This window comes from Eutrema salsugineum, unplaced genomic scaffold (genome assembly GCF_000478725.1).
Source record: "Eutrema salsugineum unplaced genomic scaffold, Eutsalg1_0 scaffold_2, whole genome shotgun sequence".
NCBI lineage: Eukaryota > Viridiplantae > Streptophyta > Magnoliopsida > Brassicales > Brassicaceae > Eutrema > Eutrema salsugineum.
Genome location: NW_006256829.1, coordinates 4,607,534 through 4,634,602, shown reverse-complemented (window position 1 = coordinate 4,634,602; position 27,069 = coordinate 4,607,534). Strand labels below are relative to the sequence as shown.

Sequence of the window (27,069 nt, the reverse complement as noted above, 5' to 3'; positions counted from 1 at the left end):
CCTTTTGCCACATCAGGGATTTTCAGGTACTAAAACTAGCATTCTGCTTTTGCGTGGCTGTGAAGAAAGTTTTAACAGCTCTTGTTTCTGTCTATTAGACTATTACCATTAAAAAAAAACGATAGCAATAACCCTTGTTTCGTTATAATCAGATTGATAATACATGGCTGATTTATTTTTCACAATTATACCCTTGTTTCACAATGGAAAAAAATACTTAGAAAAGAAACCACACATTTTTCTCATTTACCATACCAGAGAGAGAGACAGATAAACGGAGAGAGACAGAGAGAAAGAGGAGGAACTAGAAAGTGAAGAGGTTTCCGATTAGATAGTAGAAGAAGTTGTTGAAGGAGAAACAGAGAGAGATGGCTAGGAACAGTGGTTTTTGTCGGATTAAAAATGAACGAAAGAAGTTGAGCTTCTTCAAGATTTTTCAGAGTGCAGATTTATCCTCTGAATGCATGGTAACTGTTTTCCAAACCTGCATCTCCTTTACTTTGATACTTCCTTGATAGATGGTTGTCTCTGTTTAATGGGTTTCAAGTAAAAGGTTCATCTTTTGGTTTTCTTTGAGAGGTTAAATCTGTTGGATCTCTAAATCTTTGTATTCTCTGTTTTTGAAACTTTGAATCTGTTGGTTCTCAACGGTTGAATCTTTAGGTTTTACTGTGTTTGAAACGTGAATCTTGTTAGCTACGTTTGCAAAGTAGAATATTTTGGTTGTCTGTGTTCAATTAAAGGTTGAGACTTTCCACTGCCTTTCTCGTTTAAGGAATGTCTTCATTTGTTCACTCTTTGCATTTTCTGCTTTTAAAAACATAAAGCTGTGCTTTCTCTGCCTGTATGTTCAGGTCTTTCCTCTGTGATTTTCTCGAATTCCTGTGTTAGGATTACTTGTGATAGATTGAAACTTTGGCCTTCAAGTCTTTAATGTAATTTGAAAAAAATAAGTTAAACTGTTTTTGCTTTCTTCATTGTATGTTCAAAACAGAGAGCTATACCTTACAACTTCATGCAAAGAGTCTCTGAGAAAGACTTCTCCTACAAGATGGTGATAAGAGCGCAATGGGGAAGCTCATGGAAAGTAGAAATCTCCAAGAACCCGAGATTTTACTACATGGAGAAGCACGGATGGAACCAGTTTGTGAGCGACAATGCCTTGGGAGACAATGAATTTGTTACCTTCACTCACAAAGGAAAAATGTGGTTCGATGTCAACATATACCATCAGAATGGCAAGGAGATTCTCATACCTCGAAACACCCCCACAATGGCTCCTAGTAAGCTTTGCTTATAATACTTTATGAAACAGAGGAGATGGAGAAGAATGACTAATTCTTTACTTTGATGATGAAAACAGGTGGGATCAAGAAAGAACAAGGTGAGAGCAGCTACAAAGATGTGAAGAAAGAAGATGAAACAGGTGATTCTACGGGAGGAGAAGACCTTGAAGTCCGAAAGAAGAAAGCTAAGGAATCCAAAACATCCAAGAAGAAGAAGCTCACGAGCAAGAAAGTGGTGAGTTCTGTAGAAATAGGTGAATCTTCAAGAGGAGTAGAGCTCAAAGTCAGAAAGACGAACGCTGAGAAACCCAAATCATCCAAGAAGAATAAGATCAGGAGTAAGAAAGACAAGAATGGTGTTCCAAAATTCAAAATCACCATAAGGAAATCATACCTCAAGTTCCTGGTAAGATTAATACCAAAGGCTCAACAAATTAAACACTTTACAGTCTCTGTATTGGTGATATGTCAATCTCGGAATTTTTATCAGGCTATCCCAAAGCGCTTTGTGGAGGGTCATATCCCTAATAAGTCTACGATCTTCACGATACATCACTGGAAAGGGAATTGTTCATGGGAGGTGCTTTGCTTGGTGAGGGAGAATCGGACTATTTTCTCAAGTGGATGGACGAAACTGGCACGAGAGTACCCTTTACTTATCGGTGACAGGTGTATCTTCAAGCTCATTAAACCCACCGAGTTACTCCTAATCTCCAAGAAGGCCAGAGAGAAGATCATTAAGATTGATGAATGAATGGCAAGTGTCGTGCTTTGAAATTTGTCTTGAGACTTTAACTTGCTCTATCTGTTTATGAACTTTGTCTTGAGATAATGAGAATCAATGTTTCAGTACTATCAATCTTCTGCTTCAATGACAAAAGTAGGCAATGCCTTACTTGTCATTTCCTTTAGCAGAGAATAGAAACCATGCTTGTCTAAAACAAATTGTAACTAATGTGGATCAATCACTGAAAAAAATTAAGAAAAAGAAGAGAAATCTTTACACGGTAGTTAATAATGTTAAGTGGCCGAATTTATAATAGTTTGAATGCATTCTTCAAAAGACCCAGTAGTTAACAATGTTAGTACTTAATACCGAGAAATACAAAAATTTTCTTCACCATCTTAAACCTCAGACTAGGAGGAACCACAAGCCACAACTAAGTCGTTGGCTCTGGTGCAGACGAAGGCTTAGTCCGTTCTTCCCTATGAACAGACCGTGGAATAAAGGTTAGGCCACGACCATGGCGTCGACCAAAGCTGACATTCGAAGGAGTTGTGTCTGAGGTGGTTAGCGTGGACAGTGCTGATACAAGACCGTCGATGCCGGCTTTGTCTTCCACTTCCATGGCATCTGACGAAGCTTCTTCTTTCTCTTCTTCATGTTTCAACTTTGATACACGTCGCCTCTGAAGTTTCTCTCTTTGCTTCTTTGAGAGTTGAGTCTTCTTGAAAAACTCGAACGTCGTTGGGAACTTGTGTTTGTCAACTAAGTGTCGATGGCGTGCTTTGTAGTTCTTAAACTTCAATCCACACCCTTCTACGAGGCACTCGTACTGCAAATTATGTTCATGAGAGCAGAAAAAATAAAGATTTAGCATTGACAGGAATTCTATCACAGTCACTAACAGTTTGAGCTCTGCCTCAAAACGCTATTTATAGTTGCATAAGGAGATAAGAATATACAGTGCATACCATGTCATAGCCCCGAGCAACTTTAGCTTGAAAGAAAGAGTCATGTGCTTCGGATATGTGGATACTTAGTAGGCGAGAAGTAGGGTAGACCCTTGAGCATACTGAACAAGAAGCAGTGTGCCGTGCCTTATAGTGATCTTCAAAATTTTCCAGAGATTTCAGGCGCTCAGGGCAGCCAACAATGGGACACGAGATTCTTCTGCTCAAAACAACCAAGCTTATGAGCATTGAGGAGAAATGTGAACCAAAGTTGGAATTGAGACTAGTATATACACAAACTTGATTAGTTATGCAATAATCATTGCTATGTATTACTGCTCGCCCCTTCGAAGGTGGGTATTGAAAGAGAGCTACTTACATAGCAGTGTTCAATTTATTGCCATTTAATTACTATTTGCTAGAATTCTTACACGCACAATCGACACATGTGAACTGTACAGTAAACGATGCGAGGTAGAAGAAATGACACCAAGCCAGAATCACCAAGAAAAAAAAGACGGTTCAAAATATTAGCTTCAGTATCCCATCACGCGAATAACAACACATAGAAAAAATGAAAAAAACCCTTTAACTCTCGTAAGCAATAGTCTAAGTAAGAAAAGAACTTAATCTGAAATTTCTAATCATTGTCATAATTGATCAAATTCTTTACATTAATAACAGAAATCAATCACAGCTAAGGAGCTCATCAGTGAGGAAGGATAGATACCTGCTCTCAGTTTCCACAAATTTATGTAAATGGTTGATTTCATCTTCTGTTACGTCCAATGCCACCTGTATATAAAATCCTCCTTATGACTCAACTCTTTCAAGCAAATATTTTGGTAAATTGTCAATAATCTACAGCATAAGCCTCATATCCTATCATGGAAATCGAAATAGAACAATGACATGAATTAGTTGTTTTATCCAAATTGACAAAGCTAGACCTACTTAGAAGACCAAAAGTCGAAAATTCTTAGCCAACAGATCGAAATTGAATGATGAGTATCATCACTAGGTAGAGGAAATCCCCAGAAACGTTTCCGGAGGCAATGGAAGAAACAAGCCAATATAATTTCGACCTTATCGAACACAGAACCGGATCAAATGAGTGCCGAGTAAAATAAAACGATAAGCTGTGAAGGACAAGGAATCGATAAAACTCTTCGATTTGGGAAATTGATCATGCAAGAGTATTCCCTAAGAAGAGCATTCGAGAAGATTCAGATGGCAGAAGGAGTACCTGTTTAGCAAGTAGTTCGCGCTCGACATTTCCGGAAGCAAAGAAGGGAGAATCGGGAGGAAATCTTCGACGGAGAGGAGTCCAGTAAGGGAAGCCTAACTCGCCTACCGTGTCTACCGCCATGCCCATAGCCATCGCCTCCAAACGCAGAAGAAAATTCAAAAAAGCATTCGTTTTCGTCTCACAAACATGAAACCAAGCGTCAAGCATCTAACTGAACATTTCCTCGGCTCCGGTTTATAATTGGATCTTTTCCGGACTATGATCCAATCGACTTTATCATTCAGCCCAGCTCAGGCCCACGTCCAGAGAACAAAAATTACTTTATTACTTGAATAAAATGAGTTAATTACATATATATTTTTTCCCTGGATTTATTTACCAATAACATTCCACATAAATAAAGATAAATGTTGAAGTTTGCTCAAAACAAAAAGTAAAGATAAATGTTAAAAAAAAATTGAACATTTGGCTATCATCTTCTTGGATCGGACAAACAAAATAACAGTAATAAAACTTATTTTCTACAATGTCACAACATGTCACAATCATGATACAAGAACTAGAATTCTCAGGAATTATAATTCGAAAGGCTTGATAAGCTCAAAAAAAAATTTTCTTGAATATTTAAAATCGTAGTGTTCCATCTCAAATATGTGTCAGTAATACATCATTTTTTATTCATTTATAATTTTTGTTGTCGACATACTATGAATCGATATTTATTTATTTTTGACCAATAAGGATCGAAATATATGGTAGTCAATTTAGACTGATTTGTCCTATGCGACAATTTTCTGGTAGTGATGATTAAAACCTTTCTATACGTCAAAGCAATTTGCAGTTAAGCTCTTGTAGTTTGTACACGTCCTGACGTGCAAATCATAGTATAATATCGGTCACCTGCAATGAGGCTTATAACTAGTTTTCTTATTTATGGTTGAAAATGAAATGAGCAAACACAGAAATGTTCTTTACTTACACGGTTACACGACGATAACGTTTTTCTGTTTTTTTTTGTAGAGAATAACATTTTAACCATCAGCAATTTGAATATTTGTTTAAGTTTCTAGTACCTCATATTAAAAAAACAAAAAAAGAGAGGGGAAACTAGTGCTGTCAGCTCTGGTATGATGATAAAGTTTAATCATCATACCAAAAGAAAGCTGTGTTAAAAATAATCAAAATTGGGTATACTAAATGTTTATTTTGAATATCGGCTGCAATATAAGAACCGTTGAGCTAAAGTTGATGAACTAAAATTAGAACAGGTATATTCGCTGAATTCAAGGATCAGTCAAAATCATTATCATATTAGGATGTACAAACGCTACTTTTCAAACTCATCTTTTGAATTTAGTTTATCCATTTTGTGTTAAAGACAATATATTAGTTATCGATTATTTACTCTACTTTAATTCAAGAAGTATATAATATAAAATTTCCATGCAGATGACTGACCTAATGAGGTTTGTTAAAATGTCACTGTCAATAAAACCCCCTAACTAAAGAAATGTTCTCGCTTATGTAAAAGTTGAGAAAATCCCAGTTGTAAAACTCTGGCATTCATCTGTGAATATGACTAGATTTTAATTATTCCAAATAAACATAATTATGCTATTTCTATTAACACACACAAAAAAAAACACATCTACTATATAAAAACAGAGATATATCCCAATATCGGAGGGTCGATGAAACAGAGTGTTGTGGTCCTTTATATTCAAGAGAGGACCGTATAGAAGGAGAGGGTTTAAAGAAAACAGAGAGACTACTAAAGGAGAATATCGATCTAGATGGATACTCGTGATAATGATTCAACAAAACACACGATGATGATGTGGTTCTATTTGGGGATGTTGTTCTTTTGCATGGTGGCCGAGTCGGATGCTCGATTGACGGAGAATTTCTACGCCTCGACATGCCCTAACGTGGAACTCATCGTTCGACAAGTGGTTTCAACGAAAATCGAACAAACCTTCACCACGGCTCCGGCAACGTTACGGATGTTCTTCCACGACTGCTTCGTCGGTGTATGTAGTCTTGTGTTGTGATCTTGAAACTTTTCTTGCATGTGTTCTTTTTTTGGTATTATAAAAGTTATGATTCATGTGATATAGGGATGTGATGCTTCTGTGATGATAGCATCCGAGAGTGGAGACGCGGAGAAGGACGCTCCAGACAATCTATCTCTCGCCGGAGACGGATTCGACACTGTGATCAAGGCTAAGCTCGCTGTCGAAGCTCAATGTCCAGGCCTTGTGTCATGTGCCGATATCATGGCTATGGCCGCCAGGGACGTCGTCGTCCTCGTAAGTCAACAACGCTCCTCATTGACTTTTTCATTCGATTCGCCATGTCATATTAATAATGTGATAATATTGTTAGGCTGGAGGGCCAGAGTTTAAGGTGGAGCTAGGGAGACGAGACGGGCTCGTGTCGCAGGCGTCTCGCGTGGACGGGAAGATACCTGGACCGGACCTAGACGTGAGAGGTTTGGTCGATCTATTCGCTAGTCACGGGCTATCAATGACCGATATGATTGCTCTATCAGGCGCACACACCATCGGATTCTCTCACTGCAACCGTTTCGCTCACCGTCTCTACAACTTCTCAGCGTTGATGCCCTTGGATCCCACTCTCGATCCGGCCTATGCACAGCAGCTGATGCAAACCTGCCCTCAAGGTCGGTCGGACCCCGAAATCGCCTTGGACCTGGACATAACCACCCCAAGAGTCTTCGACAACGTCTACTTCCAGAACCTTGTGGCAAGGAAAGGCCTTTTTACCTCGGATCAAGTTCTGTTTAACGATTTCAGGTCTCAGGCTACGGTGGTCAGGTTTGCTAACAGTGCTGAAGAATTCAACAGCGCTTTCATCTCCGCGATGAGGAAGCTTGGCCGCGTTGGAGTTAAAGTTGGGAGCCAAGGAGAGATTCGAAGGGACTGCTCTGCTTTTAACTAATCTTAAATATTGGAAACATAAAACATATGAATTCTGCAGCTTTTGAAGCTTGATATATTAAAATGTCATAATCCACAATGGAACCTGTGAAATTGTAGTCCTAAAAGCTATTTCTCAGGATAACACAAGCCCAAGGAAATTTATAATTTATTTTATATATTGAGTTTCTAAAGATCTTTCTGTAAATCTACACCATCGTAGATATCGGCCGTGGATATGAATCCAAAACACGTACAAATCAAACAAACAAAATTGACAACAACAACAACATCGACAACAAAATTCGATACAGAACCAAAAACATATGAATCGGAGAATCGAAAGCAAAACAAAAGAATAAATAACGAACAGATTAAGTGCGGGTCTTGCCATAGAGATGACTGTAGACGGACTTGGTACGACGCACGAGAATCATACTCAAGATGCAAGCGATGATGCAGAATCCAGACATTATGAGTGACGTCAAGAAGTAACAGATGTAACCTTCGCATCTAAGGGCATCATCCGGATCAAAAACGGACACGTGTGCTTGTCTTTCTGCTTCCCGGTCGTATATGGTGCTTGCAATCAGACCCGAGAAGACGAGTGACCCAGCCGGGTTGGCCAGCGTCAGGAAATTGTATAAAGCTCCAAACTTTTTCAGACCAAAGAGCTCCGAGGCAGTAGCTGGGACAATAGCCCAGTGAGCACCGTACCCGAGTCCAATCAATAGCGTGCCAATGTACATCGCTCCAGGCCATCCGAAAGCAAAGAAGACGTGTCCCACAGACATTACTAACTGAGCTACGGCCATTGCTACCGGCCTTGGGTACGCGTAGTCCCTACACATCAGTCAAATCAAAATCAGAAACAGAGCACCATAAACAGAGATGAAATCTGCGGATCATATATGGGAGTAAAAGTTTTTGGCTTTCCGCGAGATCAAACCTGACAATGAGCTCGGAGAAATAACCGCCGCCGATACGTCCAAGGAAGTTCCAAATGCTAATCATAGACACAAACACGTGAGTGTTATCATAACCAAGAGACTGGCTCATCTGACCAAGATTGTCAATAACTGTCAAACCCGAACCAGAGCCGAGCAACAGCGAGAAGAATATAAGCCAGAAGTCTGCCTTCACGAGTGCCTGCGTTAAAGTAAAATCTTCTCCTCTGTGCGGTCCTCTATGTCTCTTCACCCGAACCGCCCCCTCTGCAGCTGCCTGCATTAGCCGTGCTTGCAAATGCGCAATTCTCTTATGTCTCTCTGATGCAGGAAGCAAATCCATTTCTTTTGGTTTCTCATCTTCCACTTCACTCAAGATTAGGTCAGGAGTCTGCTGTCCCGGTTCTTGGTTTTCCCGTTTTGGGACAAGAGGCTCCTCTACCGTGTCAGCAGGAGCGTTTGACTCTGTGAAGAAACTTGTCATGATTGGGACCAAGATTGGTACAACAAGAATGACAAACAGCACAATGGTGAACACAGTGATGATGTTGTGGCTGACAACGACTAGATCTTCTATAAGCATAACGGCCATGAGATAGGCAGCGAGGAGAATGCAGACACCGTAGATGAAAGTGAAGCTGGCTCCATCGGTGGGACGGATCTGCCTGTGACCACCAACGGGTCTGATGAAGAACATGAGGAAAGCAACGACAACCGCAGGCCCAACAGCGACCATGACAATGAGAGAAGCCGGGTCAGGAGAGTGCATCGTTGTATATATCTGAGAGAGGATAGCACCACCTAGCCCAGCAAAACCCTTGAGGATACCCACCACTGGACCTCGGCTTTTGGGGAAGTTATGAACACCAGAGACTAATGATCCAGTGTTGAAGTAGGTTTCGCCATTGTTCCCAACGAATATCAGAATACACATCTGAAAAAACAGTGAAAATTAAACATACAGAAAGAGGTTGTGTCAGCACAGAATATACTATTTCTATGAACAACTTGAATCGGATTCTAATTCTCAGGGATTCTCTTGACACCAGCCAATCTACTAGAATATCATGTAAAGCCAACAAATTTTCCAGAATCAGAACGAATTGAATGAAAGCTGAACAAGAGCTGTTAAAGAAAAAGAAAAAAAAGTGGAATTTGTCAAGGATTTGACTGCGACTTCTGAGTATCTAAAGAACCTTAAAAGCAAACCTTTTCCGTGATTCTCCCACATATCTTTGAATTAATAGAAAGTCTACAAATTTTTAAAAACCAAAAAGTTTTCCCCCAATATAGAACATGAGCAGATGAATCTGAAGGACCATATGCAGATTTCTCCAACCGTGAAACCAAATCGCTTAACCCACAATATGACAAAAGGAACTATAAAAGAGAGAAAAAAAGAATCATTTGTAGACAGATAACTCACAGCCCATAGCGGGAGAATCGGAGCTCGACCGGTGACGATAAGCCAAACCCATCCGTAACCGACGAGGTTTTGAACGGCGCCGACGAGAAGAGCGGCCCAGAGAGGCAAAATCTCGGAGAGAGACCCGGCGAGGAAGCCGACACTATCACCGAGATCCTTGGCGACACCAAGTCTGGCAAGCTCCTTCTGGTTATAGTTAAGGGAGCTTTTGATCACCGGAGAAATGCTTCCGAACAAGTAACCGATGCCAGCACAAGACTGTATCCACATGGCAGCCACGAAGACGAGCCATCTATTGTTTATGAAAGACACAAACTTTTCTCGCGTGGTCGACGCCATTGAAGAAATAACTTTTGGGTCTCCGTTATTTCTCTCCGACACCGGGAGAATCCGGGAAGAAGCAGATCAAAGGAGGATCAGCGAAATTTGTCGTCTTAGTAATTTCTTTATTTCTTTTTTTTTTGGTCTATCTGTCTGTCTATCTGTCTTTTTTGATACGATTTTATCACTTTATAGTCTTAAATTGGAAAAGACGACAAGACATGACGGACAGTTACTAGATAGACATCGTATCGATTGAAATAAAGCTTGCCAACAAAGCTGTAAAAGGATGATTAAATTTGTTGATTCACAGTAAATTAGATGATTAAAACTTATATACAGTATGTTGTTCCAAAAAAAAAAACATACAGTAGATACTTCATACTATTATTAATAAGGAAGACGTGTACAAATTGTTTTTTTTTTTTTTTTACAAGACGTGAACAATTGTTAAACAAGAGGCTCGATGATAATTATGAGCAGTCAATGTAGAATTGATATGAGATTGGTCACTATATTTCTTCAATGCCTTGTGTGTGCCTGCCATCTTGCACGGGTCTACTTCCAGTCCTTCTAATTAACGTTGATTATCTCTTACAGCTATTCAGCATTATTGTATAACTCGTCTATCTTTGCAGGACCAATATTAATACTATTATAACTAAATAATTATTCGTGTCACCAAAAACTATAGTCCGGCGATTCTTGTATACTAAATACTTAATTATGCAAATATATGAAATAATAAAAGAAAAATATATCTAGAAGAAACTGCTATATCTTCAAAATATATAGAATGCCGCCAAGACACAATGGAGAATGTGAATGCTTCAAAAGTAATAACTTTCAAGTCATTGTCAGTACCAATAACTTGAATTGAGTCTTATCACAATTATTATATCTTCTTTAAAACTAGAGGACGTAATAAACGAGATAAATGTGAGAAAATATTAAAGTTATAAATGTATCTAGTCATCTTTTCAGAAAAAAATCCAATCAAAATAATTTATAAATCATTAAGGTTCAAGTTTAATCCATCCGTTTTAATGAGGTAAAAAATAAAGAACAAACTTAATTTGTAATTATATATATACATGTATATACTAATATACAACACAACTTGCATGCATGTCTTCTTTGCCAGTATCTTTATATGAACGCAACTTGCATGCATGTCTTCCTTGCAACAGAGCACGAGACTGTTTTCTTTTTTGGCATTAAATCAATTATGAATTTGATTGGTTTACTTGGTTGTACGTTTTCTTATCAAAAATCGCATTTGCAATTTGCAAATCAAGGATTCGGTGAGGAGTCGTTTTCCCGTGTGTTTATATGAGAGAAATATATGTAAAGGTTTAGAGTAGACCAACATGCTATTAAATATTCGTCTCGACAAATAAAATAAAACATGGGATTAACTTTTAGAATAAAATAAATAATATGTGAGCGGCTTGACTCGGATATGGATAAGTTCTAGCTAGGTATATGGACAAGAATTGATTTTATCATCATTGTTTTTGGCGAATAATGTCGTTTCCTTAATATTCGATCAACTTATCCATTTGATAGTGTACTCAAATAAGTCGGGTAACCGCTATTTTATAGAAATTAAATTACTGTAGCGTATATATAGAAATTTACTACTATGAATTCATTGATGAAGACAGCATCTCCTCAATTCTCAAAGGCCAAATGTCTCTTGTATCAGAAGAGAAGAGGCCAAGTGTCTCTTCTTAAAAAAAAAAAACAAGAGGGAGAGACCATCCACGAGATCGAATCAGATTCTTAGCATACCCAACAATCAACAAATAGTGTGACAAGATGATAATATAAAGTTTTGATTCGATCGAGTAGCTGCAGAGAATCGTTCTTTCCTTCACCCTACAAACTTCATAATATCGTCCGGTTCAAGCCACTGATGCATTAAGATCTCAATCTTGACTCAAGCATTCTATAAATGTACAAACATGAGTGTATTGAAACAGACACATCATATTAGCTATCCTACCAATATATAACTCGTAAATTTACATACATACCAATAACCTGATTGATTCGAGATGGCGTTGAATTGGGGACCGGTGTTAATGTCGGTGGTTCTGTTCATCGTATTGACGCCCGGAGTATTGTTTCAGCTTCCGGGGAAGACCAAAGTGGTTGAGTTTGGCGGTTTTCAGACAAGCGGCGCAGCCATTGTCATTCACACTCTCATCTTCTTTGCATGCATCACAGTCTCCCTCATCGCTCTTAATATCCATATCTACGCTGCCTAATTAATTTAACATTTCTCTGCAGCTCATGGCCTCATCGCTAGCTGCATTTTATTTCCTGTCTTTTTGTTATTATTTTTGATCAGCTTTGATTTAGGCTGGATTCCTACTTAAGTACTTGTACTGGAATTACAACGAATCCCCTTTCTATTTTATTTTATTGTCTTATTACCCTCTATAATTATTTCATATCTTATATGTGAACCACATTGGTAATTTGATATAGAAGCATGTGCGTAGACGAGATGGACTATTCCTTTACCTAAATTATAATATACAATTGTTGAAGACTAATCAGCTAAAGTAAAATATCACAATATCAGTATATATATTATTGCCTAAACTATTTTAATTACTGCATTTTGTAGACTTGATGACCGAGTTACGTACGAAAGCAACATGTGAAGATATAGATATGTTAATATATTCAAGGAAAAGCTATATACAGTACAAGTTAATTAATTGACAAAAAGAGATAATTAATTAGTATCTATCGACCCAAACTTGCACACAATCAGAACGAGCTATCGTCACGTCAAGTGTAGTACAGCTTCACCAATATAAAATTTGCTTTAAGACAAAAAAAATCCGGTTATTTCACCGATAGCAATGATTAGTCTGAAATTTCGAATTGAAATATTCGGTTATCAAAGGAATAAATAATTTAGACGTTAGCTTTGGTGGAAGATATGTTAATTTACACGGTGTATTCTAATTTATGTCAACATGAAAAAATAGTCAAATATAATCCTATGTTGTTAACAATTAACAGACCTTTTTAATCTGCCGAGCTAAATGGGCTTTGAATAATCTGAAAGAGGTCATAAAATATGCAAAAACGACGGCCCATAGAAAAGGGGATACCGACTAGTACCAGTAAGATCACGATGAACGAACGAATCATCTGCCTTGGCTGCTTCTCCAAGTAAAAAACCATAAGCCCTCCTTAAATCCCTAGCGTCTAAACCCCAGAAGCAGTGCAATCTGATAACCTGATTTTGCGGATCCTTGATCGGAGAATGGGTTTGACGAATTTCATATTGACGGTGGCCGGAGTAGGCGCCGTCGTGATGCTATTGAGGAGCGACGTCAAGCAATCTGCCACCGTCTTCAAGCGCAACGTCAAGCACATCCGCCACTGGCTCGAAGAAGAAACTTCCGCCGCCTCCAAGTTAGTCCTCTCTCCCACTCTCTCTCATGATTCCTTTTGAGCTCCACATTCACGAAGTTGCTGTTTAATTTCGCAAACCGGTTTAGTCTCTAATTTCTCGATTTACCCTAAGCAAGCTTAGTTTTTGCTTATGATATATGAATTTTATATAAGTTTGGTGATATTATGATTCTGTGTTCGTTTCTTTGGATGTACTATGTTTCAATTATCCGCAGCTGCTAGTTAGTTTTGAAGTAATCAAAATTCTAGAGTCATTTCTAGTCGTCTGGATGTCAATATAATCAAATTGATTCTCTTTGGTTGAATTTGTATCCAAGTATCGAAGCAAAGACATTTGGAGTTCTAAAGATAATTCAGAGTATTATTAGTTGTAGTGATCATCAGGCTATTCTGAGATTTGGTAACTTGAGAAAACAGAAAAGATTGATAATGTTATGACGTGATGGCACTGTGTGTATAGGTGTGGATAAAGAGCGTGATTGATCAATGCTGGTATTAGTGATAGATCTGTAGCAACACAAATCAAGTGGTGTGTATGTGTGTGACTGATGATGAGTTTGATGCGATTTTCAGGGCAGCGCAGTCCATAAAACCAAAGGAGATTGAAACAAAGGTTCCGGGGAAGGACATTCCAAAAGAGAAGGATTAACACGAAGGGTCTTTGTTGGACTTGGCTTTATGCAACACCATTGTCTACTACTTAGCTGTGAATTTTGGTTTTATCTTTAAAGGTTTTTGTTTTCTGTCATAAGTCTCACCTCTTGACGTTTGAGCATTCTTGGAAGTGAAACATAATAATAGCATAGGATCTTCTTTTGTAATGACATCGTTTTCCCAAGAGATTGTTCTAAATATCTGATATTTTTAATTGAACTACTCATTTTGCAGCAGTTATTGTATTTGTTTTCTGTGACATCTTTCTTTAATACTTTGAAACAACATTAGTTATTGAGAGAATCGGATTACAATTGGATACCTAAATCATGAATATAGAACAAATGTTTGAAAAACTATAGGGATACAAAGAATGTGAAATTAGTCCGTATACCATACAACGGTAATATCGAAGCGTTCAATTAGTTAAAAAGAAAATCATCAAAAAAGGGCAAAAAGAGAAAGAGAATTGGGTAAAAATGAAATCATGAAGAATATATGAGCTTATATTCTAATTTAGAATCACAACTTTATAAATATAGATTTAGGCAAAGAGAAGTTTTTTTTAAAAAAAATCATAATATTCCAACATAGTAGAGCCAAAGTCCTGAATGTCCTTTTTTTTTTTTACTTTGTGCTCAAAACCAATTCCTGCAAATCTATCAACATTTGTTGATGATGCTACTAACAGTTTTGAACACAATCTGTCTTTCGAGCTCCAAAGTTTTGTAGCCAACAATTGGCGTGTAAACCCACCTTAAGAATTTGTTGTCATTGAATTGAATATATTATTTGTCAAAACGGTACCAGTCATACACCAAACGTCCATCTGATTAGCCTACACAAATGTAAACACGTGTTTCACAAAATCTTGCATCTACCTGAATTTGGAGTTTCATTCATGCTGAAATGATGTATTTTTCTATTTGTTTGTTCCGACATACGATACATAAAACTAGTACTGAGCATTACATCCAACTTCAATTCAGTGCTTATGGAGAAATCAAATCTATCGGATACTTGGCCGAGGAAGGCCGTGCGTCTGTCACATACACATCCCAGGAAGGAGCAGAGAAGGCCATGCAAGAGCTTTCCAACGGGCTTCAGAGGCTAAACATCGGATGGGAAGTCCTCAAGTCCCCAAATCTGAACAAGATATTTCGAACCAAGTTGCGTCTTCTTCTATGTCAGCAGCAGAATCAATCCCACCAATGGCCTCCACTTCAGGCCGAGATTTTAGTGTTTCAAGCAACAGTGATCTTGAATTTTCTCACGATAAACACAATAGTTCTTTTGAAGTCCAATTTGATGTCGTATAACACATTACCTCTCTAAATAAAAAAAAATAAAACAGTTTTAATGCAGGGTTATGGGCTTTTTGTTGTTTAATCGGGTAGCCCATTCAATGAAACAAAATAGCTTGAAAGCTTAATGTATTCATCCATCGCGGTAAAAACTAAAATGAAAAGTAAATTACTTAGAGGATAAAATTTTAGATGGTTTTGATGATTTTAAGGATGTTGTAATGAAAAAGCCTAATTGAGTTTTTTTTTTCACTTTCAATCCTCAGTGATTTGAAAATTTCTGAGAATTCCTCCGAATTTTAATTTCTTCTACATTTCAACTCCTTGGTTCGAGAAATTGGCGAAGCTCATACAGATGACCATGTCAGTATCGACGTTTTCGAGCCGCGCGCCTATCTCCGATATCACTGAGCCACTAGCATCATTCTCCGCCACAATTGGCTGGAAGCAAGCGTACGCCAATTCGTAACGACCTTCACAATCGTTCCATTCTTCTTCTACTCTTATCGTGACTAGTTGATTCTCTCACCGTGTCTGTCTGGTGATTTCGGTTCGGTGGTTTATCGACAGGTTGAGATTTCGCAGGAAGAAGAAGCCTAGGGTACTCTCTTGCGATTATTCTTGCCTCGAGGTGGGTTTCCAAACTTTACTCATTCTTCAATGTCAAGTAAAGAAAAGTATGCCCGTTGAGTTCAATGATTATTCTCTCGTTTGAGTGGATGTTGTTGATACGATACAACTTAATCTATTGGTTTGTGATTAAGCCTTGTTCATTTATTCTCAAGGTTAGGGATATCTGCTACCGTCCTCCTGGAACTGAGTTGAATATTTTGAATGGAGTTAACTTTTCTCTCCGTGAGAAAAGGTAATGCAATGTTTCTTTATGTCATTAGTGGTTTTCCCTTCCCTTTGGTGGCATTTTAGGTTCAATTCCTTTTCGCAGTTTTGGCTTGATTTTTGGGAAGAGTGGGAGCGGTAAAACTACCCTTTTACAGGTTCATTATTTCATCAATCATCATACCCAGCTTTCCGGTACTGTTTCTTCGAGTTGTAGTCTTAGCAACTTTTGGAGTCATCTTCTTCTCTTTTGCAGCTTCTTGCTGGGTTAAATAAACCAACATCAGGTTCCATTTGTATCCAAAGATATGGGGATGATGGCCAGCCAAAGGCGGATCCTGAGTTGTTGCCCACTGGAAAAGTGGGCATCGTTTTCCAGTTTCCAGAGAGGTGATTGTTATTTCTTGTCAGGTTTGGTTGTGCTGTTTATATGACAAGAAGATATTGACGTGGGCCAATTTCGTTGTGGCCAGGTTCTTTGTTGCTGATAATGTGCTTGATGAAATTACTTTTGGTTGGCCAAGGCAAAAGGGTAGTTTGCAGTTGAAGGAGCATCTGACCTCGAACCTCCAGAGAGCATTTAATTGGGTACCCCCCACTCCTCCTGGTTTGGACAGTGGTTGTATTGTGTCCAGTGATCTGTCTTATAGCTGCTTTTTTCTTGAATCGTTAGGTTGGATTAGACAGCATCCCACTTGATAAAGACCCCCAGTTACTAAGTGGAGGCTACAAGCGTCGGCTTGCATTAGCTATTCAATTGGTGAGTCCAAAGATTTCTTACGCATTCAAAAGTGTGACCTGTTCTAATGACTCATGCCTTTTATAGGTGCAAACTCCAGATTTATTGATCCTGGATGAACCTCTCGCTGGTCTTGGTATGAATATGATGCATCCTGCTTCTTCCTTCCTGTGCTTCTCATTCCTTACAGAAGATGTTTCCGTTCTCTCTGCAATTTCATTTCTTTTGCATGAAAAAACTTGAAAGTTTTCTCATACTATTTCATCATTAATTTTGCTCTACAAACAGACTGGAAAGCACGTGCAGATGTTGCAAAGCTCTTGAAGCACCTAAAGAAGGAACTGACTTTACTTGTTGTAAGTCATGACCTCAGGTATGCTCAAATATCATTTCTCTTCGCTTCTGTGTTTGTGATTTTATAGAGTTTCTTTCTTCTCATCAAAAGGTATGGGGTACTGAATCAGCGCTTTCTATGCCCAAATACTTTAGCTGTTTGAACTATTTTTATACAATCCTTTCCAAGTTTTTCGTTTTAACTTAAAATAGTTTGAACTCTCATAAAACTGATGATTTTCAATTTTTCCCTTTAACATAAACTGCTACGGCTTTTCTCCTCTCTCATTTTTCGTGTAAACCTTGCTGCAGAGAGTTAGCATCCTTAGTCGACCAGTCATGGAGAATGGAAACAGGCGGTATTCTTCTTGCAGAACGTCCACCAGTTTAGTTCAATATATATTCACTATTGCGGAAGGTCCATACCAGATTTGGCTCGGGCGCTTTTGATATTTGTTGGTTTACCCAGGCATATGTTTATTGTTGCGTCCTTTATGGTGGATTGCCTATGTAAGTTTTGTATATGAAACAACATGCAGTGTCTCCCTTATGAGATTAAAACATGTAATATGATTTGAATCAATGCTTACAAGAATGCATGAGATATCTTGCTGCAATTATAACACCCTGTAAGTTGTAACCATTTATTATCACATAAAGGAGGCATAATGAACATTCCCAATAAGTCTTGAACACATTTGCCTTAATCATACCACACAATTCACACATGTATGAAATGACATAATACACTCACACTTCTTAGTTTACTCGTTTCTTCTGATCCCTTTGCTACAGCTCCAACACGAAGTCTGCAAAGCAATCATGGATTAGTATTATCTGGTTGGGCCACAGGAAAAACAATTGTGCATGACTAAATGGCAGTGTATCAAAAAACTTTTTTTTCGAATTACTTAGTCTTGTAAACCAGGATCGCATTCTTTCTTTGAAATAGATGGGTTTATGCACAAACATATCTATTAACTGCATATGATGGTGAACTTACAATCTTCGTCTGTTTTGATCCAGTGTTCTCCGTTTCCAGCAGAAGGTGAACTTTTTAGCTCATACTGGATCCATCTTTTACTTGTCTCGTGACAGGGGTTCATCTTAGCGGGGACTAACCCAATAGAGCTTGCTCTGCTATGTTTTGGGTCTGCCATGCTGTTGTATATTTCGCTTTCCATAATGGAGTCTTCAGGATGTACTTTCCTATGGAAAACTTGTGCCATCTGCACTCCTCACAATAAATTCAAGCTTGTTAGAAGCAATCTTTTCATTGGAGCATAATAGCTAATTCTGCAAAGGTATTATGGAGTTGCTCCAGAAAATGCTATCAAAGTATGGGATAAATCATCGTTATGTGTATACAAGATATAACATCTATCACGCAGGCGTTTTAGATTATAGGTTCTGAAAAAGCAGAGCATAGAAAACCACACCTTGTGGAACTTCTTCTTTGTGGAAGCCACTTCAGTTTTACCATTGGCAGGGATCCTTGACGTTGGGTGTAGCTTTTTCAGTACCTTCTTCACAAGATGCTTTGCAGACTTGTGGGTTGAACTGGTTTGCTTCTTTTTCTCCCCACATTTGTTTTCTGGATGTTTATCTTGCATTTCTGTTACTTGAAACAGTTCTCCAAGCGATGCTCTTTCCTTCTTCCCTGCAATATTTGTTTCTGGGAATTCGATTAGAGAACCAAAAAGATACTCTTGAAGCGGGAACTTCATTGGCTGATTATCTTCTTCAGCATCTAGTCCCTCAGCTGCCTCAATGGTGGATGCAATAGTGTTAGTGTCGCTGTTCCTTCCTGATGGTTGATTGTGTCCTTCATTAGCTTCTGCCTCAAGGAACTTCTCCAATTCATTGCTAATGAGCTTCAGATCATTCTCTGTCACTTCTTCATTATCTGTTGCTGTGTCCCCAAATGACATGCCAAATGTTGGTGTTGCTGGTTCATCCAAAAGTGTTTCTCCACCAAGGGTTCCAATGGCAAGAAACCCATGAAAGAAATCACTGTTTCTCCCATCCTTGAAGTTTTCTTCTGTATTTTCCTTGGGTCCTGCGAAGGAGCTTTCCTGGAACATATTAAGCTGCTTTCTGGATCCAGTATTGTATCTGGAGCCAGCACATGCTGCGGTGTAAACATCTTGGCTATCAAGGGATGGATGAGCTGAAAGGGGGAAATGGTTGTTACCTGAAATGGAATTAATACGCCAAGAGAAAAATTGTTTAGTATTTTAGAAAAGTAAGAACAGCCACTGCGGTTTGGGAATAGATGCATTCAGGTAAGTGGAGGCATGACATGTATTGGACGATACTCGCTAGCGAGAGATGTCTGGTTTAGCTTCTGTCACTTACAAATTTGACGGCCAAAGACAAAGTTGGTGTAATCAATTTAAGTGGGTGATCTTTTTATTTAGCTAGCTGAGCTGACTCCCATCACATTGCTTTGCACACAAGCACATGACCCTAGTCTTTTATCTGGTAAGCAGTCTACCTTTCTAGAAATGGATGGTTAAAGTAGTGAGATAATTACGAGGCTCAGAAATGCTTTCTAAGTCTATTCTCCTAGAATTCAACACACCTCCTATTCTTGTTCCTACATATTTGACAGGAAAAAGAAGCATTAGAGAAGTACGTCATTACCAGTTGTAGCATCTTTCAGTGGCTCTTTGCTATTCTCTCGGAACTTATGATGCATCCAGCCCCAAAACTGCCAGAAAATAAGCTTTGGTAAGTGAGCTACAGTTTAGGTAATTTTTTTTTGTAGATATGGAACGTACCTTCATTTTCAAAATTCAGTTGCCACACAATACTAGAGGAGAAAGTGACTTTTATAGAGAACTATGATTGCTTGAAAGCTCTTCATATAGCAGTGAATTGGTTGTTAACAGTATCTTGAAACTTTTAGGTTGATGACAGTGGAGACCAACACCAAGAAAGCTACAAAATTTTGGTTGGCCATTCTCTTTAAGATCACATCAAAAACAAGTTGGGAGGGCCATTACAGAGTCTACTGTTCTGGTTATGACTTGATAATTCATTGGTGGAGTAGCTATCCGTAATTACAATCATCAATCATCTCAGGTATTGCTATTTGATCTTTGATTTTTATGTGGCACGTTCATGAGCTATTAATACTAAATTCACAAGCCATTTGGAAAATAAAGCATTACATAAACAGTGGCTGCAAAATGTATTTTTGCTATTGCTTTGTGCTGTGTGGACCTTAAATTTAGACATTCTTTCCCGCAAATTGCGATACAATAAGCCATTCATCTCTTGTGCGCTAGAAGGGAATATGCATTGTGTTTGAGATCTACTTACATAGCCAACGTGACTGGATGGTACAAACTCATTTTGTGTTGGTTATAGAAGAACTGTAAACTTTGAAACAACAAGCAGTTCTGGCTCCTAGTTCACTTGGAGTGATTGAGGGTGCATTATGTTGAAACGCTTTTCAATGAAAAGAGTACACTGCTTTTGTTGACTTGGCTGTGTCCGACAAGAAGAAAACGCAAATATAGATGATGACCATCCTGCAGAAAAGTAAAGAAAGAAGTGCTTTATCCAGGAAGCATATGGGAGCTCCGTGACAAAACAAACGAAGGCTTTAGTACTAGTTGATTCAGACAAGTGAAGCTGTCCACGACATCAGGTACTGTAGTTTGGCTTAAATGTTTTGTTCCATCCAAATATTACAACTTGTAATGCAGTGGGTTTGTTCTCCTTTATTAGTTATATCCTATACCAGTTTCCTTAGCCGTAGAAGCACATCGTTTTTGGTAGATCAAGTAGGAAGAACTTGCTAGGACTGGACCATGAATTATGAACCTATGGAAACACCATAGACAATGCAGATTAGATTGGATTAGGTTTGATAAGATTGGATTAGGTGAGCGGGAACAAATACAAAGAGATTAAGATGAGGAAAAAAAAAGAGAAAATGGGAAAGCAAAAAAGGAGGAAGCATCTAGGGGGTGAAACAAAGGAACAAGGGACAAAGGAACAAACAGAAGTAGATAGTATGGGTATGGGGACCAAGAGGGAAGCAGTACGCTTTTGTTCCAGATTTAAATAAACTTACAAATGCTAAATTTTGCAATTTGGAGTCACTTCCATTTCTCCTACTTCATTATCTTTTCTTATTTCTTAGAATGTGATCATCTTATGTCTGATTCACGTGGATAAGTCGATATTCTTCTTTGTCAGTTTCCCTTCCTGTTCCTCAATCATATCTTCTTTTGGTATGATATACAACATTTTCACTTTCCTTTTTACATCAGACTTCAGAAGTCGATATTATTCTATACTCTTTTTCAAGTTAAAAATAATAAAAACCATTAAAGAAGTAATAACTTTTCTGTTTCTCTTCAGGCTACATCTAGGCTTACATCCAGTGGGTGCACTGGTGCTGTTCTCCAGAGCCAAATTAAGTAATTTGAAGCTGAGTCGAAAGAGAAGTAATCGGGTTTGGTTTACTGGGACAAATTTGAAAAAGTTTTTAAAAAGAATTACCAGAAATGTTCGACCAAAAAAAAAAGAATTACCAAAATTGTTTGTTTTTGTTTTTGTCGTCACCAGAATTGTATCTAACCTAACCTAAAATATCGGTTAGATACAGAGGAATAAATATCGGTCCATGTAAATTCTTTATTTATAGAAAATACGTCAACAAAAATTTTAAGATACTTCTCTTAATTTAACGACATTTATGGGGTTTAACAGATATTTTTAAAGGCCAAAAATGGGTAGTAAAATAAAGAGAAGGCAGGTTTGTCCAAATAAATAAATAAATAAAGAGAGGCAGGATTAATCTCGGATGGAACGTTGTAATTTTGGGTAATTACAAGTCACAAATTGGACTGGGCCAGTATGAGTTTGACTGCTAACTAATGGACTGGTTCACTAATTTCTGTGCTTCTTCTCCAACTTGTCAGCGACCTGAAATGGGTGACGTCACCTTCTCCGCCGTGACCTTAATTAAACCGTTTTATCCAAGGAGCTCCCTCCGACCATGGGACCAGCGGCGGAGCTCGCGGTGAGGATCGGCCGGGAGCTTCTAAAAGTTTCTGGAAGCTCTCGCTCGGCCCGAACATGGAGTCCATCGGTTGAACAGAGTCTTCACGGTCTCGGATTTCGTCACTCGGTAAGTCCTTTGCTTGTGGCTCGAGTCATTGACCCGTTCCTCCTGAACCACCATTCCCTCGCTCTCGGGTTCTTCAATTGGGCCGCTCAGCAACCGGGTTACTCTCACGACTCGCTCTCTTATCACTCTATCTTCAAGTCTCTTTCGCTTTCTCGACAGTTCTCCGCCATGGATGCCCTCTTCAAACAGGTCAAATCGCAGAAAATCCTCCTCGATTCTTCCGTGTATCGCTCCCTCATTGATGCGCTTCTGCTGGGTAGGAAAGCTCAGAGCGCGTTCTGGGTTTTAGAAGAAGCTCTTTCGACGGGTCGGGAGATTCATCCCGATGTATGCAATCGTCTTTTAGCTGCTCTGACTTCTGATGGGTATTCTGATTATGCTCAGAAACTGTTTGTTAAAATGCGCCAAAGAGGTATTTCTCTGAATACTCTTGGCTTCGGCGTGTATATAGGAAGTTTCTGTAGGAGTTCCGAAACGAATCAACTCTTGAGATCGGTGGATGAGGTTAAAAAGGCTAACTTGAACATCAATGGCTCCATTATTGCACTGTTGATTCTCCATGGTCTTTGTAAATCTTCTAGAGAGATGGAAGCTTTCTACATTTTGGAAGAGCTAAGAAACATAGATTGCAAACCGGATTTTATGGCCTATAGAATCATAGCTGAAGCGTTTGTGTTAACTGGGAATCTCTACGAGAGACAGGTCGTCCTGAAGAAGAAGAGAAAGCTTGGAGTAGCACCCAGGAGCAGCGATTACAGATATTTCATCGTGGATTTGATTTCCGCAAAGCGATTAACGGAGGCCAAGGAAGTGGCTGAGGTGATTGTGAGTGGAAACTTCCCCATTGATTATGATATCTTAGACTCGTTAATCGGATCAGTCTCTGCAGTCGATCCAGATTCTGCTGTTGGCTTCTTAAATTTCATGGTAATAAACACAGGGAAATTGCCTGCAATTCGGACTCTGAGCAAGTTGAGTAAGAATCTTTGCCGGCACGACAAGAGCGACCATCTGATAAAGGCTTATGAGCTTTTGTCAAGCAAAGGTTATTTTTCAGAGCTTGAGAGTTATAGTCTGATGATATCGTTCCTGTGCAAGGCCGGGAGAGTCAGAGAAGGTTACAGTGCTCTGCACGAAATGAAGAAGAAAGGGCTTGATCCAGACGTGTCAATCTATAATGCGCTCATTGAAGCTTGTTGCAGAGCGGAAATGATCCGTCCAGCGAAGAAACTCTGGGATGAGATGTTTGTAGAAGGCTGCAGAATGAATCTGACGACGTACAATGTACTTATCAAGAAATTGTCAGAGGAAGGCGAGGTAGAGGACTCTTTGAGGCTGTTTCAGAAGATGCTTGAGAAAGGGATAGAACCAGATGAAACAATCTATACGTCTCTCATTGAAGGCCTATGCAAAGATACAAAACTTGAAGCTGCTTTGGAAGTCTTCAAAAAGTGTATGGAGAGGGATAAAACAGTTGCGAGAAGGGTATTGAGCACGTTTGTCTTAAATCTATGCAGCAATGGTGAGAGAACAATCATGTCTTCTAGTTTTCTTTTTCATTGCCTTAAATCAATTTTTGCCTGATTCTTTTAGTGTCTGTGTGTGTAGGCCATTTTGCTGAGGCATCGCAGCTGCTGCGCAAGCGAGAACACTTAGAACACACAGGTGCACATGTAGTGTTGCTGAAATGTGTGGCTGACGCGAAAGAGGTTGAGATTGGAATCAGACATATGAAATGGATCAAAGAGGTATCGCCATCTCTTGTTCACACCATTTCTTCTGACCTGTTAGCGTCTTTCTGTTCATCATCTGATCCTGATTCCATTCTTCCGTTTATTCATGCACTTGAGCACACATAATTACACCAATAGGCTTTAGCCTTTAGCAATTAGATTCCCTCAGTTGTGTTTTTCCCTTTATTCTGTGTAGATCCTATTCCTATAGGTTGTAACCAATCTCTAGGTGACTGTATAAAGTTACAAGTCGTTATATTGTCTATGTAAGAAATATTCGAATGAATAATTTTCATACGATAAATGCAATTTAGCTTCTTTTTCTTCTTCTTTTGTTTCCATGGTGAACTCTTTAAAATGCTATTGAAGTAAAATGCCAAATGAAACCTTTCTAAATCAGCAAATGTGGCCTTTGTAGTTTTCTAATCAATTTGATTGGTGTGAATAAAGTGTGTAGAAAGAAATTATTCTCCATTTTTACTTCAAAAGTTAGATCAAAAGAGCAACGGGTTATACATTCATAGCTGAAAAATCTGTGAAGTTATAATTATGTTAAAAAAAAAAAAAAAAAATTGTGAAGCATTCGATCAGCAATTCAGCATGTACGGAATAAAGAGCTCATATCCGACGCAACGGTCGGGTCAAAATCACGAATTATTGCTGGTGGGTGTCCACGTAATCTGGTTGTGGGGACCCCTGAGGCATCACAGTTAACAGTTATTACGGTTAAGATTTTAGGTCATATGAAAAAAACCTTATTCTTGTCTTAATTTGACCAGTAAATTTTCCAAATCAACTGTCCTAATTGGAAAATTAAAGAAAAGAAAGCTAAGCAGAGACAAAAGATTAGTTAATTAAACACATATATTGAGTAGTGTGATTAAGATAGACAAAGAGCTAAGCTTAAAACAAACGCACCACTCTTCTGACTTCTCCCCTCACTAGTTATCTCTAATTCAACACTATATAATTAACCTAATCTCTCTTTTTGTTTTGTTCTTTAAACACAAAAAAAGTAAAGAAGAAAGATACACAGAAGAAGAAGGTGGACTTTGGGATCATAGCCAGAGAGCGCCAGCATCTTTAAGAAGAGGGACAAGTGAGCCATTGATATGTGAAGCCATCACTCTCTCCATTGATCCTACCATCTTCCCTCCGATGAAAACGACCGGAAGTGCCCCCGGAGAAGTGGCGCCGCCGCCGCCGCTGGAGCATCCCAGGAGACGAAGGAGAGCTCGGTGGATATCGACGCCGTAAGGGTGGAGGTCGAGCTCGTGGACGGCTGGGCTGACTCCCATTCCGCGGAAGAGACGCTTGATGGCGTGGCACATGCAGCAAGTGCTCACGCTGAATATAACCACCGCATTTTCTGCCGCCATAGACTCTATCCTCACCAGAGTCTCTGACGGAAACACTCCCATGTTGCTGTTCACCTTGTTGTATGACAACGAGCCCCGAGTTTCTGATTTGTATTGCATTTTTGTTTTTCTCCAAGAGAAAGAGAGAAAGGGAGAAAGAGAGCGAGAGTGAGTGAGAGAAAGTGTGAGTTGGTTTGGGGAGAGATCTGTTAGACATGCAGACTATTTATAGAAGGTAGAGTTCTACATTTAATTGGTTGATCCTTTTTTATTTATTTATTTTTAATATGCCAAATGATAACAAAGTAATTGATGTGATAGCCATGGTTGTTAGTAGCTTTCGTAATGATATGATATTTTAAAGTTATATATTCTTTTTCATTTTTTTTTCCAACAAGATGAAAAGTCGAATATTTTTAGATATTTTTCAGTTAAATAGGTTAGTAGAATTAGGGAATTCTTGGTAGTAGTTATCCATCCTTCTTGTCGGCTTTTACTGAAATAACGTCTTAAACCGTTACACTAACTATTGTTTACAAAATTGGTCCATGTATTTTACGTGTATATAAATGGTCCAATAATATATGTGAAAGAGATCAAATATTCAATATAATTTTACAGAGATGCGCCGAATAAGACTTTGATGCCGCCAACATTATGTGAGCAAGTCGTAACATTGAGATGAGGTCGAATGTTTGGATATGGCCGGTGGTTTCTATTATATTCCATTTTCACGTTATGCTCAAATCCTCTAATTAATCAATCTCTATAATTAAACAAGCTACATATAATATCATTATGATCATAAAAGGATATGGAATATTTTGTTTTGAATGTAATCCATCTAGATCGAGCATCCTACACATATAGCTAGACATATGTGTATATATATATGAGTTGGAATATATTTTTTTTAGGATCGAATTTCGTTTAACATTTATTCTTAGCACAATATAATATAGAAAATAGAGCAATGTTATTACAAAAAAGAAATAAAGGACTCATCATTGATATTCTTGGAATGAACTTTAATTTTAAAGAGAAGACACTATGGATTGTGATATAGTTACAACCAGCGTTTACTTGCTACGATCAGAATGTCAGTGTTCTTGATGTATGGAAACTACAAGTTGGCATGTTCTTGCTAGCATCTTTTTCTTTATTTAGCATTAATTATTAAAAGTTGCAAGTTCTGTTAGGTCATAAAACTCATATATTGTAGATTATAGATAAGTTCACTAAAAGCCTGAAAAAAGGTTGAATTTTACGAAGTTGGTCACATGCCTTTTTGGCTTCCATGCATGCTTCTGCCTTCTTGTTTCTCATGTTTGACCAACATAACCCCTCTAAAAAAAAAGCTAAAACAAAAATATTTTTGTTGACAGCACAAACAACTTGTTACGAAATTTGTAGGTACCAATCTGCTATATAGAGTCACCCATCATCGATTCTATATGAATAAAGCTCCGTAAATTATTCATTTTTTCATCTATCTGATCACATTTCTGGTTTTTTTATTTAATAAAAGAAAAGAGGATTATTATGACATGGTTTAAGTGAGTCCGAAGAGTTATATGTCCCTTCATTGGTTCCTTTAGATTTGGTGAATAACTAAAGCTGATTTATTTTAGACTAAATCTTTGTTCTTAAGGTGGTAGTAAATAAAGAAATAAATTAAA

At 38.4% G+C, this 27,069-nt stretch overlaps 10 protein-coding genes across 11 annotated transcripts; 6 read left to right on the top strand and 4 right to left on the bottom strand.

Moving 5' to 3' along the window:
* The first annotated feature begins 368 nt into the window (after positions 1 to 368).
* Positions 369 to 2,040, top strand: LOC18017177 (B3 domain-containing protein At3g17010). Its single transcript, XM_024156476.1, has 4 exons — positions 369 to 467; positions 995 to 1,283; positions 1,364 to 1,692; positions 1,777 to 2,040. The coding sequence occupies exons 1-4, from the start codon at positions 369 to 371 to the stop codon at positions 2,038 to 2,040; spliced, it is 981 nt and encodes a 326-aa protein (XP_024012244.1).
* Positions 2,041 to 2,295: 255 nt separating this feature from the next.
* On the bottom strand, positions 2,296 to 4,412 carry LOC18018785 (zinc finger protein 511). The gene is made up of 4 exons (XM_006399861.2): positions 4,207 to 4,412; positions 3,691 to 3,755; positions 2,982 to 3,180; positions 2,296 to 2,842 (listed from the first exon to the last, which is right to left on the bottom strand). The coding sequence occupies exons 1-4, from the start codon at positions 4,339 to 4,341 to the stop codon at positions 2,447 to 2,449; spliced, it is 795 nt and encodes a 264-aa protein (XP_006399924.1). The 5' UTR covers positions 4,342 to 4,412; the 3' UTR covers positions 2,296 to 2,446.
* A 1,464-nt stretch (positions 4,413 to 5,876) lies between these two features.
* On the top strand, positions 5,877 to 7,345 carry LOC18018784 (peroxidase 55). Its single transcript, XM_006399860.2, has 3 exons — positions 5,877 to 6,239; positions 6,327 to 6,518; positions 6,595 to 7,345. The coding sequence occupies exons 1-3, from the start codon at positions 6,003 to 6,005 to the stop codon at positions 7,168 to 7,170; spliced, it is 1,005 nt and encodes a 334-aa protein (XP_006399923.1). The 5' UTR covers positions 5,877 to 6,002; the 3' UTR covers positions 7,171 to 7,345.
* LOC18018783 (protein NUCLEAR FUSION DEFECTIVE 4) lies at positions 7,310 to 10,007 on the bottom strand. Its single transcript, XM_006399858.2, has 3 exons — positions 9,522 to 10,007; positions 8,098 to 9,029; positions 7,310 to 7,991 (listed from the first exon to the last, which is right to left on the bottom strand). The coding sequence occupies exons 1-3, from the start codon at positions 9,858 to 9,860 to the stop codon at positions 7,523 to 7,525; spliced, it is 1,740 nt and encodes a 579-aa protein (XP_006399921.1). The 5' UTR covers positions 9,861 to 10,007; the 3' UTR covers positions 7,310 to 7,522.
* Positions 10,008 to 11,799: 1,792 nt separating this feature from the next.
* On the top strand, positions 11,800 to 12,264 carry LOC18018781. Its single transcript, XM_006399857.2, has one exon. It carries the CDS (start codon positions 11,903 to 11,905, stop codon positions 12,113 to 12,115), a length of 213 nt encoding a protein of 70 aa, XP_006399920.1. The 5' UTR covers positions 11,800 to 11,902; the 3' UTR covers positions 12,116 to 12,264.
* A 711-nt stretch (positions 12,265 to 12,975) lies between these two features.
* LOC112086785 lies at positions 12,976 to 14,198 on the top strand. The gene is made up of 2 exons (XM_024156572.1): positions 12,976 to 13,283; positions 13,857 to 14,198. Exons 1-2 carry the CDS (start codon positions 13,132 to 13,134, stop codon positions 13,930 to 13,932), a joined length of 228 nt encoding a protein of 75 aa, XP_024012340.1. The 5' UTR covers positions 12,976 to 13,131; the 3' UTR covers positions 13,933 to 14,198.
* A 1,283-nt stretch (positions 14,199 to 15,481) lies between these two features.
* LOC18018782 (ABC transporter I family member 11, chloroplastic) lies at positions 15,482 to 17,730 on the top strand. 2 transcript variants are annotated; one of them, XM_006399855.2, is made up of 10 exons: positions 15,482 to 15,706; positions 15,812 to 15,872; positions 16,027 to 16,106; positions 16,185 to 16,236; positions 16,335 to 16,468; positions 16,552 to 16,666; positions 16,752 to 16,838; positions 16,905 to 16,953; positions 17,106 to 17,190; positions 17,463 to 17,730. In XM_006399855.2, the coding sequence occupies exons 1-10, from the start codon at positions 15,597 to 15,599 to the stop codon at positions 17,539 to 17,541; spliced, it is 852 nt and encodes a 283-aa protein (XP_006399918.1). In that variant the 5' UTR covers positions 15,482 to 15,596; the 3' UTR covers positions 17,542 to 17,730. The 2 variants fall into 2 exon arrangements, with proteins under 2 accessions (XP_006399918.1, XP_006399917.1); XM_006399854.2 differs by having other exon boundaries at positions 15,509 to 15,694.
* A 94-nt stretch (positions 17,731 to 17,824) lies between these two features.
* Positions 17,825 to 19,939, bottom strand: LOC18018780 (protein LAZY 1). Its single transcript, XM_006399856.2, has 5 exons — positions 19,934 to 19,939; positions 19,797 to 19,863; positions 18,590 to 19,344; positions 18,154 to 18,379; positions 17,825 to 17,959 (listed from the first exon to the last, which is right to left on the bottom strand). Exons 1-5 carry the CDS (start codon positions 19,937 to 19,939, stop codon positions 17,940 to 17,942), a joined length of 1,074 nt encoding a protein of 357 aa, XP_006399919.1. The 3' UTR covers positions 17,825 to 17,939.
* Positions 19,940 to 22,095: 2,156 nt separating this feature from the next.
* LOC18018779 (pentatricopeptide repeat-containing protein At5g14080) lies at positions 22,096 to 24,323 on the top strand. Its single transcript, XM_006399853.2, has 2 exons — positions 22,096 to 23,821; positions 23,908 to 24,323. Exons 1-2 carry the CDS (start codon positions 22,168 to 22,170, stop codon positions 24,156 to 24,158), a joined length of 1,905 nt encoding a protein of 634 aa, XP_006399916.1. The 5' UTR covers positions 22,096 to 22,167; the 3' UTR covers positions 24,159 to 24,323.
* Positions 24,324 to 25,055: 732 nt separating this feature from the next.
* Positions 25,056 to 25,510, bottom strand: LOC18018778 (glutaredoxin-C8). The gene has a single exon (XM_006399852.2). It carries the CDS (start codon positions 25,508 to 25,510, stop codon positions 25,091 to 25,093), a length of 420 nt encoding a protein of 139 aa, XP_006399915.1. The 3' UTR covers positions 25,056 to 25,090.
* Between the last annotated feature and the right edge of the window lie 1,559 nt (positions 25,511 to 27,069).

What these genes read in the sequence shown, in the direction of transcription:
- LOC18017177 (XM_024156476.1), top strand. Translation starts at nt 369, where the DNA reads ATGGCTAGGAACAGTGGTTTTTGTCGGATTAAAAATGAACGAAAGAAG. An exon ending in ATTTATCCTCTGAATGCATG is followed by an intron (nt 468 to 994) that starts GTAACTGTTTTC and finishes TGTTCAAAACAG; the next exon opens with AGAGCTATACCTTACAACTT. An exon ending in CACCCCCACAATGGCTCCTA is followed by an intron (nt 1,284 to 1,363) that starts GTAAGCTTTGCT and finishes TGATGAAAACAG; the next exon opens with GTGGGATCAAGAAAGAACAA.
- LOC18018785 (XM_006399861.2), bottom strand. Translation starts at nt 4,341, where the DNA reads ATGGCTATGGGCATGGCGGTAGACACGGTAGGCGAGTTAGGCTTCCCT. An exon ending in GCGAACTACTTGCTAAACAG is followed by an intron (nt 3,756 to 4,206) that starts GTACTCCTTCTG and finishes TTTTATATACAG; the next exon opens with GTGGCATTGGACGTAACAGA. An exon ending in TTGCTCGGGGCTATGACATG is followed by an intron (nt 2,843 to 2,981) that starts GTATGCACTGTA and finishes CATAATTTGCAG; the next exon opens with TACGAGTGCCTCGTAGAAGG.
- LOC18018784 (XM_006399860.2), top strand. Translation starts at nt 6,003, where the DNA reads ATGGATACTCGTGATAATGATTCAACAAAACACACGATGATGATGTGG. An exon ending in TCCACGACTGCTTCGTCGGT is followed by an intron (nt 6,240 to 6,326) that starts GTATGTAGTCTT and finishes CATGTGATATAG; the next exon opens with GGATGTGATGCTTCTGTGAT. An exon ending in CCAGGGACGTCGTCGTCCTC is followed by an intron (nt 6,519 to 6,594) that starts GTAAGTCAACAA and finishes TAATATTGTTAG; the next exon opens with GCTGGAGGGCCAGAGTTTAA.
- LOC18018783 (XM_006399858.2), bottom strand. Translation starts at nt 9,860, where the DNA reads ATGGCGTCGACCACGCGAGAAAAGTTTGTGTCTTTCATAAACAATAGA. An exon ending in CGATTCTCCCGCTATGGGCT is followed by an intron (nt 9,030 to 9,521) that starts GTGAGTTATCTG and finishes CTGTTTTTTCAG; the next exon opens with ATGTGTATTCTGATATTCGT. An exon ending in TTCTCCGAGCTCATTGTCAG is followed by an intron (nt 7,992 to 8,097) that starts GTTTGATCTCGC and finishes ACTGATGTGTAG; the next exon opens with GGACTACGCGTACCCAAGGC.
- LOC18018781 (XM_006399857.2), top strand. Translation starts at nt 11,903, where the DNA reads ATGGCGTTGAATTGGGGACCGGTGTTAATGTCGGTGGTTCTGTTCATC.
- LOC112086785 (XM_024156572.1), top strand. Translation starts at nt 13,132, where the DNA reads ATGGGTTTGACGAATTTCATATTGACGGTGGCCGGAGTAGGCGCCGTC. An exon ending in GAAACTTCCGCCGCCTCCAA is followed by an intron (nt 13,284 to 13,856) that starts GTTAGTCCTCTC and finishes TGCGATTTTCAG; the next exon opens with GGCAGCGCAGTCCATAAAAC.
- LOC18018782 (XM_006399855.2), top strand. Translation starts at nt 15,597, where the DNA reads ATGACCATGTCAGTATCGACGTTTTCGAGCCGCGCGCCTATCTCCGAT. An exon ending in TTGCATTAGCTATTCAATTG is followed by an intron (nt 16,839 to 16,904) that starts GTGAGTCCAAAG and finishes TGCCTTTTATAG; the next exon opens with GTGCAAACTCCAGATTTATT. An exon ending in TGAACCTCTCGCTGGTCTTG is followed by an intron (nt 16,954 to 17,105) that starts GTATGAATATGA and finishes CTCTACAAACAG; the next exon opens with ACTGGAAAGCACGTGCAGAT.
- LOC18018780 (XM_006399856.2), bottom strand. An exon ending in CAAAGAAGAAGTTCCACAAG is followed by an intron (nt 18,380 to 18,589) that starts GTGTGGTTTTCT and finishes TGAGGAGTGCAG; the next exon opens with ATGGCACAAGTTTTCCATAG. An exon ending in GATCAAAACAGACGAAGATT is followed by an intron (nt 17,960 to 18,153) that starts GTAAGTTCACCA and finishes ATTGCTTTGCAG; the next exon opens with ACTTCGTGTTGGAGCTGTAG.
- LOC18018779 (XM_006399853.2), top strand. Translation starts at nt 22,168, where the DNA reads ATGGGACCAGCGGCGGAGCTCGCGGTGAGGATCGGCCGGGAGCTTCTA. An exon ending in CTTAAATCTATGCAGCAATG is followed by an intron (nt 23,822 to 23,907) that starts GTGAGAGAACAA and finishes CTGTGTGTGTAG; the next exon opens with GCCATTTTGCTGAGGCATCG.
- LOC18018778 (XM_006399852.2), bottom strand. Translation starts at nt 25,510, where the DNA reads ATGCAATACAAATCAGAAACTCGGGGCTCGTTGTCATACAACAAGGTG.